Genomic DNA, 17,685 nt, shown 5'->3' on the forward strand with positions numbered 1-17,685 from the left:
GCAAGCTTCTGGCGGGTCCCTTCTCTGGACCCAGAAGCCCCTGCCCCAGGGGACAGGCTGTGTGCTGCCATGAAGGGGCCCTGTGGGCAGGTGGTCCTTACAGGGGCACCAGCCCTCCCTGAATCCCGGCAGAGCAGAGCGCACTCACGCGTCAGCACTGGGGGCGGCCTCCGGGCCTGCAGGGGGATCTGCAGCATGTGCGCTGACTGGGTCTCCACTAAAATAAAGTCATCAAAATCCCCAAGGCAGTCGGGAAAAAACTGGACAGTGTACTGGCAGGTCATTCCAGGAGCCACCATTCCACCTTTTCCTGGGAACATCCCTGTGGGTGACAAAAGCGACACATGAGATTCTGGAGACCAGGTAAGAAGACCAGGGCCTGGGGCGACAGGGGGGGTGAGAGGGTCCACCTGGAACGGTCAGGCGGGGCCATGCCTGGCCCTATGGCTTAGCATTTATTTTGTGGGCAGCAGAGAGGTATTTGAGGTTTCTGCAGGGGTTGGGGGGGTGGGACACAAGATCAGAGCTGTTCTTCAGGAGAACACCGCGTCAGAGGCAGGAAGGTTGGCTGGGAAGCCACTGTGATGGCCTAAGTGAGGAACTAGGGGTCCTGGCTGAGGGCAGTGACAGTGCGCAGGGCGAGGAGAGGGCAGAACCGAGCCTGGAGGGACGAGATCCGAGGAGGAGCTGTCGGGACTGGGGGCCTTCGGTGGAGGGTGGGTAGGAGGCCTCTGCGGAGCACGAGGGGTGCAGCTGTGGAGTCACCCTAGGGCCTGGTGGGTGTGTAACCCGGGGCAAGGCCAGTACACGATGTCGAGGCCACCCAGGCCGCTGCCACCCTGAGCTCACCCAATCCCAGAGCGAAGTAGGGTGTGGACGGCGGGAGGACTCGCAGGTGGCGGCTGGTGGACGTGGTGTTCTGCAGCGAGATCACCATCTGTTCAAAGGCAAAGCGACTTGTGTGGACAAAGGCTATGAAGTCTGGGGTTCACTGAATAATATGGGAAGGGGGTGGGGGGATAAATGTAATGAAGCTGGCACGGAAGAGGAACTCCATACATGCACACACCTTTGCCTTCTATTTCGTGAACCATTACACTGGGAAAAACGTATAAATTATAACATGACAAGCCGTGTTTCCATCACCCAGCTTAAGAAGTAAAACATTAAAAATACGGATGAAGGGCTTCCCTGGTGGCGCAGTAGTTGGGAGTCCACCTGCCGATGCAGGGGACATGGGTTTGTGCCCCAGTCCGGAAAGATCCCACATGCTGTGAGAGGCTGGGCCCGTGAGCCATGGCCGCTGAGCCTGCGCATCCGGAGCCTGTGCTCCGCAACGGGAGAGGCCACAACAGTGAGAGGCCCGCGTACCGCAAAAAAAAAAAAAAAAAAAAAAAAAGTACAGAAGCCCTGCCCCAGCCTCCCACCAGAAAACAGCTCCATAAATTTGAAGCATGTCTTCATAGGTATGTACGCCTAAATCAACATTTAAATCCATTTTTGGTCAGCACAACATATCGCCTCAATCCACCTGTGAACCAGACCCAAGTGTGGAGAGACCCATATTATAGTTTTAATTTTTATTTCTCTGTTATTAATGATGATGAGCATCTTTTCGTATGTTTATTTGCTATCTGGGTTTCCTCTTGTGTGATGTGTCTGTTCGTAGTGCCAATTTGCCATTGAGTACTTTGTCTTTTTCGTGTTGATTTGTAGGAATTCTTTATATATTCTGGGTTACTAATTCTTTATAAGGTATGTGTTATACCTTATAAAGTGTAAGTATTGGGTTGGCCAAAAAGTTCGTTCAGTTTTCTGTAAGACATAACAAAACCCCGAATGAACTTTTTGGCCAACCCAATATATAACTTGTATAAGTTTATAACTTGTATTACCTTTTGGTGTACAGTTTCTAAAATTTTAATATAAAATGTATCAACATTTTGTTCAAGGTTTATACTTCAGTTTCAAGAAATCTTTCTATATCTCCTATATTTTCTTCTTAAATTTTTGCTTGAGATCTTTGCTGGCAAGTATTTTGTTTCAGCTATGGAGTGAGGTAGGGATTAAATTATTTTCCATATGGCAAGGATCCTAATCAGTTTTGCCTCTTCAGGTCTGCACACGTGCACGGGACAGCCCTGGCACCATACCCTCAATCTGCTGCTATTCTCCAGACTCGGGGCTAGCTGCAGCCACTGCTGTCATTACGGATCGAGGTGTTCATGGCAGTAGCTGCCCCTCATGTCCACTGAGGCAGGCCTCCAGGGAGTCTTGCTCCCAGCCACACAAGGCAAACCCCCAAGCAATAAGAGGCGGGATCCAGCAGTTTATGAAGGGATGTCTTACAAGACAAAATAATCAATTGCACTTTCTGGGAGTCAGCTCAGTGATTCTTGTATTGGCTCCGCCTCCTTCCATCCCCTTTCCTCACTCCTCCCTGGAATTGTAAATAACAGCACAAAATCTCACCACCTCAGACTCCGCATTATGGGGAACCCAGGCTATGACACTTTGCGTCAGAAAGGTCCTAAAACAGCAGACCCTTGGGATGTGACTCTGGAGTTGGTTTTCTCCCCAGTCTGGCAGCGATCAGAACTCTAGCTGGTGGGAAGTAGGGTGTGATGACCCCTGGGATTACTAAGGCTTTCACCCATGGTCGACTGAAATGAGGTGCAGGCAGAGGTCAGGCATTGAAACGTGGTAGCTACGGCACAGTTGCAAGGTCTGGGAAGACAGTAATTACAAGGATTGCGGAGTGGGCTGGCTTTCCTTAACAGCACTGGAAGCCTTGGAGGAAAAAAATGACAGGCTCAGGGCAGCCAACTGCCAACTCAAGGGCCACCATGAAGACATCCCTTGCATTCCTGGGTTACACTCAATTTGCTCCTGGGGTGGATGTGTGTGTGTGTTTGTGTTTGTGTGTGTGTGTGTTTGTGTTTGTGTGTGTGTGTGTGTGTTTCTTCTTGCTTGGTTTTTTACTTAGTATTTCTGAACCTATGTTCTTTATTTTTCTTGCAAATGTCTTTTAAATTTACCAAAATATGGAAAGAAAACAAAAGTGAAATTATAGGAAACATAATAAGCCCCTGGCTTACAGATCTTTATTCCTACCACAACTCCTTGGCCTCCAGCACTCACAGCCAGCATCCCATTCTGCTCCCCATCTCAGGACAGACAAGCCCTCCCACAGCTCCAAAAGGCTGGGGGATGAGACTGGGCTTATGTTCTCTCTCTCTTTTTTTTTTTTTTAAGTGTAGGGAGTATGTCATTTATTGACCCTGTGTTCCCCCACTCGCTGGTCACTACTCTTGACTTGCAGCACAACAGGTACAGAACTGTAAGGGATCATGCCCAGCTCCGTGATCACCAGATCCACCAGTTCTGGGGGGGTCACATCATAGACCAGATTCAACAACCGTAGGGACGAGTGGTTCTGCCAGTCAGCCAGGGCCACACGTTCTCGCTCACACAGCAGATCATCAGGGTCACCTAGCTCATTAGAGACAAAGGCATCAGTCTGCACACGCTCACAAAACTTGTATGTTTCACAGCAGACCAGCACTGACACATTATGGGCCCGTGCCACCAGGGCCAGCTGTGCTGTCCCTACCCGTGACATCACAGACCCGTTGGCCAGGAGTGCATGAGCTCCCAACAGCACCTTAGAAACCTCTGGGAGCACAAAGGAAGCTGCAGGAATCAGCAGGTAGGAGGCAGGGACCCCAGCACGGACCAGAGAACGTAGTGTGTGCTTTCCCTCCAGCCGTGGCCGGCTGTCCACCACTACCACCCGTGGCCGGCTGTCCACCACTACCACCCGAAACCACCGGCCATTAGCCCAAGCCTCCTGAAGAATTCGTGATACCAGAGATGAGCATCCATATACCAGGATCACATCTCCATTACTGATCTTCTCATAAGCAAAGCGTGAGATTGCCTGAGCCGCAAGCACAATCTTCTCTTGCACATATCGATCGATGGCTGCTCGAAGTTCTGACTTGGCCTCCTCTTCCCACCTGGAGCTGCTCACACCCGTGATCTCCTTGTTAAGGAACTTGATGGCGTTGTACATGCTCACTGACAGGGGACAGCACTGAGTCAGGAAGCTGAAGTAGGGCTTTAGTTTATTCACTAGGTCCCTTGACAGTTCTTCATTGGGAGGTGTGGTGTAGTCCTGAATCACCTGCTGCAAGGCACGAAGGAGGGCAATGCACCGGGCATTGGAGCCACTGACCAGGCCCTGGGAGTACTGCAGGCCGAGTCGCACCATGGCTGGGTGGATCACAGAGGATGGGATGCTCATAAACTGGGTCAGAGAGTTTTGTCTGCTGTACTGGGGTAGGAGGGAGAAGAGACTCACTTTGGATCCATAATCCTTTTGTGTAGGAACCTGCTGTCGTTCTGGTTTTTTAACAAGCCTCCTCAGAAGCGTGGAGTCATCAACCTGACTATGCTCGGGTAGACGCTTCACTCCTGAGGGGGTTTCTCCAGCTGTGCTGGGGCAGGCCTGAGGAGGTGGCCCTCCTTGGTCCCCTTTTCTTGCCTGCTTCAGGGCCCCCTCAGCCTCCTGCTTGGCCCGCCTTTCAGCTCGAAGTTCAGCCTTTCTCCGACCTGCTGGAACTTTCTCCTTGGCACTGCTCAACTGACTGTCCAGTTCAGGCAGGTCTTTGGTCAGGCCTTGACATTGGGCTGCAGATACAGCACAGCCAGTTTCTGGTTCTGCTCCCTTTTCCTCCTTCCATTTCTTCTTCTGCTGTTTCTTTTCCTTCCGAAGCTGCAGCTTTTCTTCTTGGGTCATCTCCCTCCCCCCTGCCCCAGGCCGAGGAACAAGCTCCGCCCTCAACCCAGATCCCGAGTCCTCGTGAACAGCAATGGCCACGGCATCCATCATCCTTCTGGGCTTATGTTCTTAAGCAAGACTGGCTTATGGCTTTCATTGCCATAGTTCCTTATTTGGCTTTGGTGTCAAGGTAACATTAGGCTCTTAGTCCAAAATAACATAAAACTGGGTGACTTATGAACAACAGGAATGTATCTCTCACAGTTCTGGAGGCTGGACAGTCCAAGATCAAGATGCCAGCATGGTTGTGTTTTGGTGAGTGCCCCTCTCCATTCACAGCTGGCACCTTCTCACTGTGTCCTCAAGTGGCAGAAGGGGCAAGGGATCTCTCTAGAGCCTCTTCAGAAAGGCACTAATCCCATTCATGAAGGCTTCACCCTCATGACCTAAGCACCTCCCCAAGGCCCCACGTTCTAATACCATCATCTTTGAGGGTTAGGATTTCAACATACGAATTTTGGAGGGACACAAACATTCAGACCATAGCAGGCTCATTACCTAAGAATGAGGGTATGTTCCTTCTTTTTGTAGTCTCTGACAGTTTAAAGAAGATCAGGATTAGCTTGAATGTTTGATGGCGTATACCTGTAAAATGATCTGGGCATGGCGTTTCTTTCGGTAGAAAGTTTTCTTTTTAAGTTATTTTCATCAAAGTTGGACAGGCACATAGTTTAAAGAGGCAAAGAGTTCTACAAAATTTTGAAAATAGAAATCCTGCCCTTAACCCTGCCATTTCCCACACCCAATCACAAACACTTTTTCCTCCTTTAGCTGATTATTTTGGAATTTACCTCCATGGCTCCAGATGGCATGCTAATTTTTTTTTTCAGTTTTAGGCATTAATTATGGATGGGTGATATGGATATTCTCTCTTTCCTCACCCTTAGCCAGCTCACTGCATGCCATACCCTTCTTATCCCTCATCTTCCCGATGTAAGTTACATCACACTCATGGTTAGATCAGTAATGTTTACATTATTGTTGCTATGTAAATGTTATTCACAGCTGAACATGAAATTCTCCCTTATACAATTTTTGTTTTTCTAAAAGTTAATCAACCAATTATTTTGTTTGGTTTGTACTTATCAATAATTTAATCTCTTTCCACTACCCTACAAATCTCTTTCCAAGATGTCCAGATGTATCAGGGACTCTTACCAGTGTCACCCCCACAAGTTAACCCTTCCTAGAGCCTCTGGCCTCTTCTAATCTGGACTGGTCGCTTGCTACACCTACTGCTATGACCCAGGTCAACCCTTCCTAGAGCCTCTGGCCTCTTCTAATCTGGACTGGTCACTTGCTACACCTACTGCTATGACCCAGGACAGGACAACCCCTGTAGCAGTTTTCAGACACATCCAGAAGTTCTTTGACACTCCTTCCATTGAGAGGTGAGGTCTATCTATGTAGCTTCCCCTGGAATCTGGGCTAAACTTAGTGACTCGTTTGTAACCTATAGCAATGCAGAGGAAGTAATGACTTTCTCATGTATTCCAAGGGAACTGAACCTCCAAGGTTAGGTCATAAAAAGTGATGCAAGGACTTCCCTGGTGGCACAGTGGATAATAATCCACCTGCCTGCCAATGCAGGGGACACGGGTTCGAGTCCTGATCTGGGAAGATCTCACATGCCGCAGAGCAACTAAGCCCATGCGCCACAACTACTGAGCCTGCGCTCTAGAGCCTGCGTGCCACAACTACTGAGCCCATGTGCCACAACTACTGAAGCCCACATGCCTAGAGCCCGTGCTCTGCAACAAGAGAAGGCACTGCAATGAGAAGCCCGCACACCACAACAAAGAGTAGCCCCCGCTCGCCGCAACTAGAGAAAGCCTGCATGCAGCAACAAAGACACAACGCAGCCAAAGAAATAAAAATAAAATTAAATCTTAAGGGGCTTCCCTGGTGGCGCGGTGGTTAAGAATCTGCCTGCCAATGCAGGGGACATGGGTTCGAGCCCTGGTCTGGGAAGATCCCACATGTCGTGGAGCAACTAAGCCCGTGTGCCACAACTACTGAGCCTGCGCTCTAGAGCCCTCGTGCCACAACTGTTGAAGCCCAGGTGCCTAGAGCCCATGCTCCGCAACAAGAGAGGCCACCGCAATGAGAAGCCTGTGCACCACAACGAAGAGTAGCCCCTGCTCGCCGCAACTAGAGAAAACCTGAGCGCAGCAACGAAGACCCAATGCAGCCAAAAAAAAAAAAAAAAGTGATGCAACCTCCCCCTTACTTGCTAGAATACTCACTTCGAAGCTCTGATCACTCACTTTGAGCTGCCTGATTACCCTGAGGCAGCCATTCTGTGAGGAAGCCCAGGCCACGTGCTAGAGAATACATGTGCATGTGCTCTGTTAACACCCTCGGCAGACAACCAACATCAACTACTCTGTGAATGAAAATGCCTCAGAGAGTTCCAGCCCCATCTTTCAGGTTACCCCTGGTCATTGACTTTTTCCAGCTAAGGCTCCAAACATCATGGAACAAGCCATTCCCATTGTGCCCTGTCAGAATTTCTGATCCAAAGAATCTACAAGCATGATAAAATGGTTGTTTTAAGTTGTTAAGCTTTGTAGCAGCAGTAACTGCAGAGCCCCTTAACCATTACTGACCTGGGCCTTTCCTGCACATCTCTCCTATGCTGGATCTCTCGTTTCCCACACATCAAGCCTTCCTCTTCCTTGGTTTACTCACTTATATAGGGGAGCATGTTCCCTAAGAGTTTCCTGAGAAAGGGTGCATGGGACATACATTTTTAAAGACTTGGCAAATTTGAAAATGTTTTTATCCTTAAACTTTATAGTTTAGCTGGGTAAATAACTTAGGCACACAGTCATATGCCCAACGGATGCAAGGTGCATTTCTAAGAGACATCACTAGATACAATTCAATTTATATAACGGACAGTGGCAGACTGCGTTTCTCTTTGGGGGAGGCTTGCCCTGGGGAAACCAGCCACTGTGCTCTGAGGAAGGGAAGGGAAAGGAAAGGAACTAGCTGATGTGGAGAAGCCTCAGGCAGAGGAACTGAGGTCTCAGCTGAAAGCCAGCACCAACCACCACACGTGTGAGTGAATGAGACTTTGGCCCCAGTCTCTTGGCTGCGACCCCAGACATCGCAGAGTAGAGGTAAACTCTCCTAGCTGTGTCCTATCTGATCAGAAAGCAAACTGCTGTTTCACGCTGCCAAGTCTTGGGGGCAATGTGTTACATGGTTACAGTAACTGGAACACTGAACATATTAAAAGAGACTCCAGTGAAAGTTGCCCTTAAAACCATGCTGGAAGGGACCATGTTAAGTACTTCCTTTCTTTGTTTTCTTCTATCAAGTACTTTTAACCACAAATGCTGTTCTTAAGTCCCAGAACATAATACATCTGGGCTGTATGCCTCCCACAGTATAAATATTTAGAATTCTGCAACTGGACATGCAGTCACTGTGGTGATCTGACCCTGAGACTCACTAAACTAGGGGCAGAGACTTCCACAAGTAGAACGTTATTCCAAGATTCTTCAGATGGCTGTGGGTGGAGGGAGCTATAGGCGTGGAATGGGAGGAGGCACTATGGAATTAGACTGTAGTTAGAGGAGTCAGCATGAGGTCATGATTTTAAATATGTAAGCACATGGATATGGATATATGCATGCTTATGTGTATATACACATTTACATATATATAGATGGACCTCTGAAATTGTTACTTTTCCCAACCTCTATCCATTTAAAGGACTTAGAAGCAATGACATCCCAGTAGCTAGTAGCAGATCTAGTGCTTAGATCTTGGTTTCTAAATACCATTCTCCACTAAAAGGAACCAGGGCTTCTTAGAAACCAATTCCAGAACTGGGACAAAGAGAGTACAAGATTAGCCTGGAACATCTTGTGATGACAGAATGTAAGGAAGTGCTCAAGAAACTGCTAGGTCATACCAAAAGAACACGGGAGACAACTTGTAAGGCTCCCACTGGACAAATCTGAGATAATTTCACAAGCAAAATGAATACTGACTTTAAATGAAATAACTCATTTTAGGCTAGATTAACAAAACTTCATTAACTAGAATGATTCTAAATAGATGTGCCCTCACCAACAAAATGAACACTATCCAATAGCCAATATTTTACAGTACCTGGATACATATTTTGAAAAAGATGAAATGATCAATTAATCATAGGGGGTAAAAAACCAATTACTTAACTAAAATTGACCAATCTTGTCTTTAATATGTATTCTCTTGCTTGGACCTACACTGTTCCAAAAATTGGACACAAAATATGTTCCAAATGTCTCTTATAATATTCACATTGTGTTTGACACTCAGGTGTTTAAATATTGTTATACCCCCAAGATCAAATTGATATCCAATAATGATTCTGCACCACAGACTAAAGCCCTTAGGTTTAAATCCTCTCCACCAGGAGCTTTTGACCAAAATGGGGGGAGTTGAGAAATTTTTGAGGGAAATGGTGCAGACCTGGCCTAACTAAGATAAAGAACACTAATAAAGGACACTGGAAGACACAGTCTGTCACATATATTCCACAATTAATTTTGCAAGGTTTTCTGGAAAATTCATTTTAAAAATCCTGAAACTGTTTTGATATCATTATTCAGACTGCTTAAGAACAGACTCCCAAACTGGCCTCTTTCTTACCCCCAAAATATGCAGACAAGATTCACTGTTCCCAGACTACAGTTTTTTCTCTCCCCTCTCAGTTATAAATTCTCTTTTTGCCTTTGCTCACCGACAACAGTGTATTGGCTATTATTCGTTAAATGAGTATGCAGATCACGAATTCCTCTCTCAAATGAGTCTTCCAATTCATGAGTATAATACATTCTGTAGTGTGCTGGCAAATGTTTAACGATCAGTTCTTGGGGTGGGGAGAATCCTGACTTGGTAGTATTTGCTGATTTCTGTGGTGTAAAAACTCTCAATATGGTCAATTTCAAGATACCAATGTGACATCACTGAGCACAGAGTTGGAAAGAGATGTGCGTGATCAGCCCTCGTGAGCTAGTACAACGTGGGGTACAGGAACACCTCGGAGATATGGTGGGGTCAGTTCTACATTTTCTTACTCTCCTCCCCAAATTTTATAATTTTGATGTCCTCTTTTATACCTTCATGTTTATCCTTTTGCTGTTTAGTTATCATTGCTTTCACAATTTTAAAATTATGACTATTTCATCTATATTTTCAAATTTCTAAGCATAAAGTTGTTCATAAACCTCTTGTTATCTTTCTAATGTCTGTAGGATCCATAATGATGTCTTTATTTCCCCTGACGCTGGTAATTTTTACCTTCTCTCAGTTTGATCAGTTTTGCCAGGGACTAAGCAATTTTACTAATCTTTTCGAAGAATTAAGTTTTGGCTTTGCTGATCCTACACTATATGTGTTTTCTATTTAATTAAAATGTGTTCTTGTTTTATTATTTCCTTCCTTCCAGCTTCTTTGGGCTTAATTTGCTATTCTTTTCTAATTTTTGAGATGTATACCTAGATAACTGATTTTCAGACTATTTCTTTTTTTAAAAAATTAATTTAATTTATTTATTTACTTTTGGCTGCGTTGGGTCTTTTTCGCTGCGCGCGGGCTTTCTCTAGTTGCGACAAGCGGGGGCTACTCTTCGTTGTGGTGTGCGGGCTTCTCATTGTGGTGGCTTCTCTTGTTGCAAAGCACAGACTCTAGGTACGTGGGCTCAGTAGTTGTGGTGCACAGGCTTAGCTGCTCCGCGGCATGTGGGATCTTCCTGGACCAGGGCTCAAAGCCGTGTCCCGTGCATTGGCAGGCGGATTCTTAACCACTGTGCCACCAGGGAAGCCCTATTTCTTTTCTAATATGTGAACATATGTCTATACATTTTCCTCTAAGCGTGTCTTTAGCTGCATCCCATAAGCTGTGATGTATATTTAAAGATGATCATTCATTATTTTGTATTTTCTAATTTCCGTTATGACTTCTTTGACTCATGTATCTAGTAATGAATTGCTTAATCTCCAAATATGTGGGGGAATTTCTAGTTATATATTTGTTATTCAGTCTACTTAGTTCAAGCTTTATATGCTTTCAGTCCTTTGAAATTTGTTAATTCCTTTATGATCTAGCACATAGACAATTTTGGTAAATCTTCCAAGTATACTTTTAAAGAAATTGCACATTGCAATTGCTGAGTACAGTATTATATATAACTCAATAAGATATAGTTTGTTAATTATATTGTTCAATTCTTCTGTGTCCTGATATTTTTGTCTACCTGCCCTTTAAGTTTTTGAGAAAAGAATGTGAAAATCTCATGTTTATTATTGTTTGTTTTTCTTCTAGACTTGTAAAATTTTGCCTATATATATTTATTTAATATATATATATTTATTTATTTAATTTTGGCTGTGTTGGGCCTTCGTTGCTACACACGGGCTTTCTCTAGTTGCAGTGAGTAGGGCCTACTCTTCGTTGTGGTGTGCACGCTTCTCATTGAGGTGGCTTCTCTTGTTGCAGAACATGGGCTCTAGGTGTGCGGGCTTCAATAGTTGTGGCGCAAGGGCTCAGTAGTTGTGGCTTGTGGGCTCTACAGTGCAGCCTCAGTAGTTGTGGCTCACAGGCTTAGTTGCTCTGCAGCATGTGGGATCTTCCTGGACCAGGGTTCAAACCATGTCCCCTGCATTGGCAGGCGGATTCTATTTTTTTTTTTTTTTTTTTTTGCGGTACGCGGGCCTCTCACTGTTGTGGCCTCTCCCGTTGCGGAGCACAGGCTCCGGACGCACAGGCTCAGCGGCCATGGCTCACGGGCCCAACCGCTCCGCGGCATGTGGGATCTTCCCGGACCGGGGCACGAACCCATGTCCCCTGCATTGGCAGGCGGACTCTCAACCACTGCGCCACCAGGGAAGCCCCTGCAGGCGGATTCTTAACCACTGCACCACCAGGGAAGTCCTGCTTATATATTTTGAGGCTAGGTCATTAGTGTATATAGATTTTATTTTATTTTTTTATTACTTTATTTATTTTTGGCTGCATTGGGTCTTTGTTGCTGCATGTGGGCTTTCTCTAGTTGCGGCGAGCGGGAGTTACTCTTCATTGTGGTGTGCAGACTTCTCACTGCAGTGGCTTCTCTTGTTTCGGAGCACAGGCTCTAGGCACGCAGGCTTCGGTAGTTGTGGCACACAGGCTCATTAGTTGTGGCTTGCAGGCTCTAGAGCGCAGGTTCAGTAGTTGTGGCTCATGGGTTTAGTTGCTCTGCAGCATGTGGGATCTTCCCAGACCAGGGCTCGAACCCATGTCCCCTGTACTGGCAGGCAGATCCTTAACCACTGTGCCACCAGGGAAGTCCCTAGATTTTAAATAGTTGTACCTTTTGGATGGATTTTTCAAAACCTTTGATCAGTATAAAATGTCCCTCTTCTTTCTTTATTTCTACTAATGCTTCTTGCCTTAATGTCTACTTTCTCTGATATTAGCATAGCCACACCAGCTTTTACCTTTTTTTTAAAGATTTTTTTTTTGATGTGAATCATTTTTAAAGTCTTTATTGAATTTGTTACAATATTGTTTTTGTTTTATGTTTTGGTTTTTTGGCCATGAGGCATGTGGGATCTAAGCTCCCTGACCAGCGATTGAACCCACAGCCCCTGCATTGGAAGGTGAAGTCTTAATCACTGGACTGCCAGGCAAGTCCCACCAGTTTTCTTTTGGTTAAGGTTTGTCTGATTATATCTTTTTTCATTCTTATATTTTCAATCTTTTAGTATCCTTTTTTTTTTTTTAGGAGAAAGAAATCAGGTCATTTTTTTCAAGGCTGGCAGGAACCCCCAACAGTCTGTGGGTAACAGACATTACAGTGGGGATTTATATGCTTATTTTTATTTATTTATTTATTTATTGGGAAAAAAATTATAAAATTATTTATTTATTTATTTATTTATTTTTGGCTGTGTTGGGTCTTTGCTGCTGTGTGCAGGCTTTCTCTAGTTGTGGTGAATGCGGGCTACTCTTCATTGTGGTGCACAGGCTGTAGGCATGCAGGCTTCAGTAGTTGTGGCACGTGGGCTCAGTAGTCGTGGCTTGTGGGCTCTAGAGCTCAGGCTCAGTAGTTGTGGCACACGCGCTTAGTTGCTCCGCAGCATGTGGGATCTTCCCGGACCGGGGCACCAACCCGCGTCCCCTGCATCGGCAGGCGGACTCTCAACCACTGAGCCACAAGGGAAACCCCTCCCTTGTTATTTTTATATCATTTTACTATTTGAATAATGATTAGCTCAGAGATTACAACAAGCAACCTTAAATTATTAAAGTTTCCATATTAATTAGCACTTACACACTTCCAAGACAATCCAAGGATCTTGGGACACTTTAAATCCACTTACCCCTCCCATTTTGGGGGTATAGTTATGTTTTTAATTCTATATATATTTAAATAACATATAATTATTAATAATAACTACATTATTATTATGGCTATGTTACAGTTAATATTAATTTATATATCTTAACAAGTTTACCCTTACTGTTGCTTTTCATTCTTTCTTACATTTCTCTACTCCCACATGGTAGACTTTTCTTCTGACTGAAGAATTCCTTTGGTTCAGGTCTTCTGGTGATGAATTATTATTATCTGGTAATGAATTACCAGTTTTTGTTTGTCTGAGAATATCTTAATTTTATCTTCATTTTTTTTTCACCACACCGTGTGGCTTGCGATATCTTAGTTCCCCAACCAGGGACTGAACCCAGGCCCTTGGCAGTGAAAGCACTGAGTCCTAACTACTGGACCCCCAGGGAATTCCCTATTTTCACTTTTAAAGAAAATTTTCACTACGTTTAGAATTCTAGATTGAAAGTTATTTTCTTTCATCACTTTGAAGCTTCCATTCCAATATTTTCTAGCTTCTGTCATTACTGTTAGAAGGCAGTGGGTCTTTTTTCTCTAGATGCTTTAAGTTCCTCCCCAAACCCTGTCTTTAGAGCAGAATTTTATTATAATGTGTAAGTATATGTATATAAGTATATGCATATGGTATGGTTTCTTTATTTTATCCCGCTTAGGGTTGTTAGTGCTTTACTCTATGGCTTGAAGTCTTCATTACTTTTGGATCATCCTCAACTATTTTTTCTTCAAATACTGCTTCTGTGACATTGTCTCCTCCTTTTCTGGGGCTTCAAGTACATAACAGACCTATTTACTATGTCCCATATTTTTTAATGTAGTTTTCTATATTCCTTCATCTTTTTTCTCTTTATACTTCAGCCTGATCGTTTCTACTGACATATCTGCAAGTCTTCCCTTCATCTGTGTCTAATTTGCTGTTAAGCCTTCTATTGAGTACTTAATTTCAGTTCCAGAATTTTCTTTTTTTTTGTAGATTCCTCAGGTTATTTACATACAACATTGCCATAACTGGAAGTCTCCACAGAATACATACTTTTAGTGCTTTATTTTGAGATATTAGATTTACAAGAGTTGCAAAAGTAATACAGAGAGTTCCCATAAACTCTTCACCTAGCTTCCCCTTATGTTAACATCTTAGATAACAACAGAACAATGACCAAAACTAAGAAATTAAGCTTGGTACCATATATTAACGAAAGAACAGAATTTATGTGGATTTCTCCAGTTTGTCCACTAACATCCTTTCTCTATTCCTGGATCCAATCCAGGATCTGCAATTGCATTAGGCTGTCATATCTTCTTAGTCTCCTCCAACTTGTGACAGTTTCTCAATCTTTCCTTGTTGTCTGTGACCTTCCATGACCTTGAGCCTTTTAAAGAGTACTGGTCAGTTATTTTGTAGAATGTCTCTCTAGAGTGTGTCCTTCAGTTTGAGGTCTCTGATGATTACTCATGACTGGATTGAGGTTCTGTATTATTTGTAGGAATACCACAAAAGTGATGTGCCCTTCCCGGTATATCATATCAGGGTTATATGCTATTGATGTGTCCTATTAGTGGTGATGGTAACCTTAACCACTTGGTTAAATTGGTGTCTTCCAGGATTCTCTACTGTTCAGTTACTATTTTTCCTTTGTAATTGCTAAATATTTGGGGAGAGACTATGGAATTATGTTTCTGCTCACACTTCTACCCAATAATTTTAGCATCTATTAGTATGTCTTGCCTGCAGATTTTATTAGTGTGATATTTAATGGTTAAATCTCTTTTTTAGTGTGGGTTTTTTCTTATTTATTTATTTATTTAGGCTGTGTTGGGTCTTTGCTGCTGCACGCAGGCTTTCTCTAGTCATGGCAAGCGGGGCTACTCTTCATTGTGATGAGCGGGCTTCTCATTGCAGTGGCTTCTCTTGTTGTAAAGCACAGGCTCTAGGCATGCAGGCTTCAGTAGTCGCAGTACGCAGGCTCAGCAGTTGCAGCATGCGGGCCCTAGAGTGTGCAGGCTTCACTTCAGTGAGCCGTGGCGCACGGGCTCAGTAGTTGTGGCACACAGGATCTAGAGCACAGGCTGAGTAGCTGTGGCTCACGGGCTTAGTTGCTCCATGGCATGTGGGATCTTCCCAGACCAGGGATCAAACCTGTGTCCCCTGCATTGGCAGGCGGATTCTTAACCACTGCACCATGAGGGAAGTCCCTAATGGTGATTTTTTAATTCTCATTCTTTCTACATTATTAATTAGAATTCTTTCATAACAAAGAGTTGTCCCTTTTCTCCCATTTATTTATTCAGATATTTACTTATATTCATATGGACTCATGGATCTTTACTTTATTCTTTGGGTTATAATCTAATACCATTATTATTTGTTTTGTTGCTTGAGTTGTTTCTCTTCTGGCCATTGGGAGCTCTGTGTCCTTCTGACATGCCCTTTCTCCTACTCACACACCCACTCTCTCTCTTTTTCTCTCTCTCTCTAGCACTTCCTTACTTTCTGGCACCACAAGATGCTCTACATTCATTTCCTATTTTCCCTGCCTCAACCCTGGAATCAAACAGTTTTCCAATGAGCCCTGGGTTCCTTTTTTTGGAGAATAGTACTTAAAACCAAGATCCGTAGAACAGGTGTGCTAAATGCTACTAGGGTGTCATTATTTCTATCTCTCTAGTGGATACAGCCAAGAAATATATGCATGTGTACTAACCAACACATTCACATACATCTATATTTACCCTTGTATTTATCCAACTGTGTGTATGTGTTATCCCCCCCAACATACACACCTATATTTTTAAACCATGAATCCATATTTACACTTCCAAATACAATCTAGCACCATAGAGTTCATTCTAGCATTCCCCTTTTCCTTATATGTAACTTCTTTCTGCAACAGTGAAAAAACCTAATTCTCATTCATATTTTTTTAATTTAAAAGGTTTCATCAGGTCCAGGATCAAGATGGTGGAGTAGCTCATCTAGGACGTGAAGCTCACCTCCTCCCACAAATACATCAAAAATATATCTGCATGTGGAACAATTCTCACACAATATCTACTGAACACTGGCAGAAGACCTCAGACCTCTGAAAGGGCAAGAAAATCTCCACATAACCAGGTAGGACAAAAGAAAAAAGCAAAAAACAAAAAGAAAAAGACAGTGAGAAAGGAATCGGAATGGGACTTGCAACCCTGGGAGGGAGTTGTGAAAGAGAAAAGATTCCTGCATGCTGTGAAGTCCCCTCACCAGCGGGGAGCTCAGCCAGGAGAGCAGGGGAGCTTCAGAGCCTTGGAGGAGAATGCAGCAACTGGTTTGCAGCAGCTAGAAGGGAGAGAGGGACTTCCCTGGTGATCCTGTGGCTAAGACTCCACGATCCCAATGCAGGGGGACCAGGTTTGATCTCTGGTCATGGAACTAGATCTCACATGCTACAACTAAGAGTTCACATGCTGCAACTAGAGATCCTGCATGCTGCAACTAAAAGATCCCACGCGCTGCAACTGAAGATCCCATGTGCTGCAACTAAGACCCAACGCAGCCAAATAAATAAATTAATATTTTTTAAAAAACTTAAAAAACATAAAACAAAGGCCATAAAGAAAGATAAAGAAGGACACTATATAATGACAAAAGAATCAATATAAGAAGAGGATTTTATACTCGTCAACATATATGCACCTAATATAGGAGCACCCAAATATATAAAACAAATACTAACAGACATAAAGGGAGAAACTGACAGGAATACAGTAATAGTAGGAGACTTTAACACCCTACTTACATCAATGGACAGATCTTCTAGACAGAAAATCAATAAGGCAACAGAGATCCCAAATGATACAATAGAACAGATAGACTTAATTGATATTTTCAGGACATTATATCCAAAAAAACCAGAACACACTGTTTTCAAGTGCACGTGAAACATTCTCTAGGACTGACCAAATATTAGGGCACAAAACTAACCTCAACAAATTTAAGAGTATAGAAATTACCTCAAGCATCTTTTCTGACCACAATGGCATGAAACTAGAAATCAACCACAGAAAAAGAAAGGAGAAAAAAACAATTACGTGGCGACTGGACAACATGCTACCAAAGAACCAATGGATCAACGATGAAACCAAAGAGAAAATTTAAAAATGCCTTGAGACAAATGACAATGCAAACACAACCATACAAAATCTGTGGGATGCAGCAAAAGTGGTTCTTAGAGGGAAATGCATAGCGATATAGTTCTTCCTTCCAAAACAAGAAAAATCTCAAATAACCTAAACTATCACTTAAAAGAATTAGAAAAAGAATTTTTAAAAAAACCCTAAAGTCAGCAGAAGGAAGGAAATAATAAAGACCAGAGAGGAAATAAATAAATTACAGATTAAAAAAATAATAGAAAAAAATCAATAAAACCAAGAGCTGGTTCTTTGAAAGGGTAAACAAGATTGACACACCTCTGGCCAG

At 43.6% G+C, this 17,685-nt stretch overlaps 2 protein-coding genes across 2 annotated transcripts in view; both read right to left on the reverse strand.

Annotated features, from left to right (window-relative positions):
• The window catches only part of DLEC1 (DLEC1 cilia and flagella associated protein), a 39,351-nt gene extending 37,947 nt beyond the window's left edge, over nt 1-1,404 (reverse strand). Inside the window, 2 exon segments of the mRNA XM_081245645.1 lie at nt 149-322; nt 850-1,404. Of these exon segments, the coding sequence (XP_081101771.1) occupies nt 149-322; nt 850-937 (262 nt within the window). The 5' untranslated portion in view covers nt 938-1,404.
• Nucleotides 1,405-3,234: 1,830 nt separating this feature from the next.
• LOC308623640 (translation initiation factor eIF2B subunit delta-like) lies at nt 3,235-4,891 on the reverse strand (the record flags this gene model as incomplete). The annotated part of the gene is made up of 1 exon (XM_081246234.1): nt 3,235-4,891. One exon carries the CDS (start codon nt 4,889-4,891, stop codon nt 3,269-3,271), a length of 1,623 nt encoding a protein of 540 aa, XP_081102360.1. The 3' UTR covers nt 3,235-3,268.
• Nucleotides 4,892-17,685: the final 12,794 nt, after the last annotated feature.

Source organism: Mesoplodon bidens, assembly GCF_964165515.1.
Source record: "Mesoplodon bidens genome assembly, chromosome: 10".
In the NCBI taxonomy this organism is placed as follows: Eukaryota; Metazoa; Chordata; class Mammalia; order Artiodactyla; family Ziphiidae; genus Mesoplodon; species Mesoplodon bidens.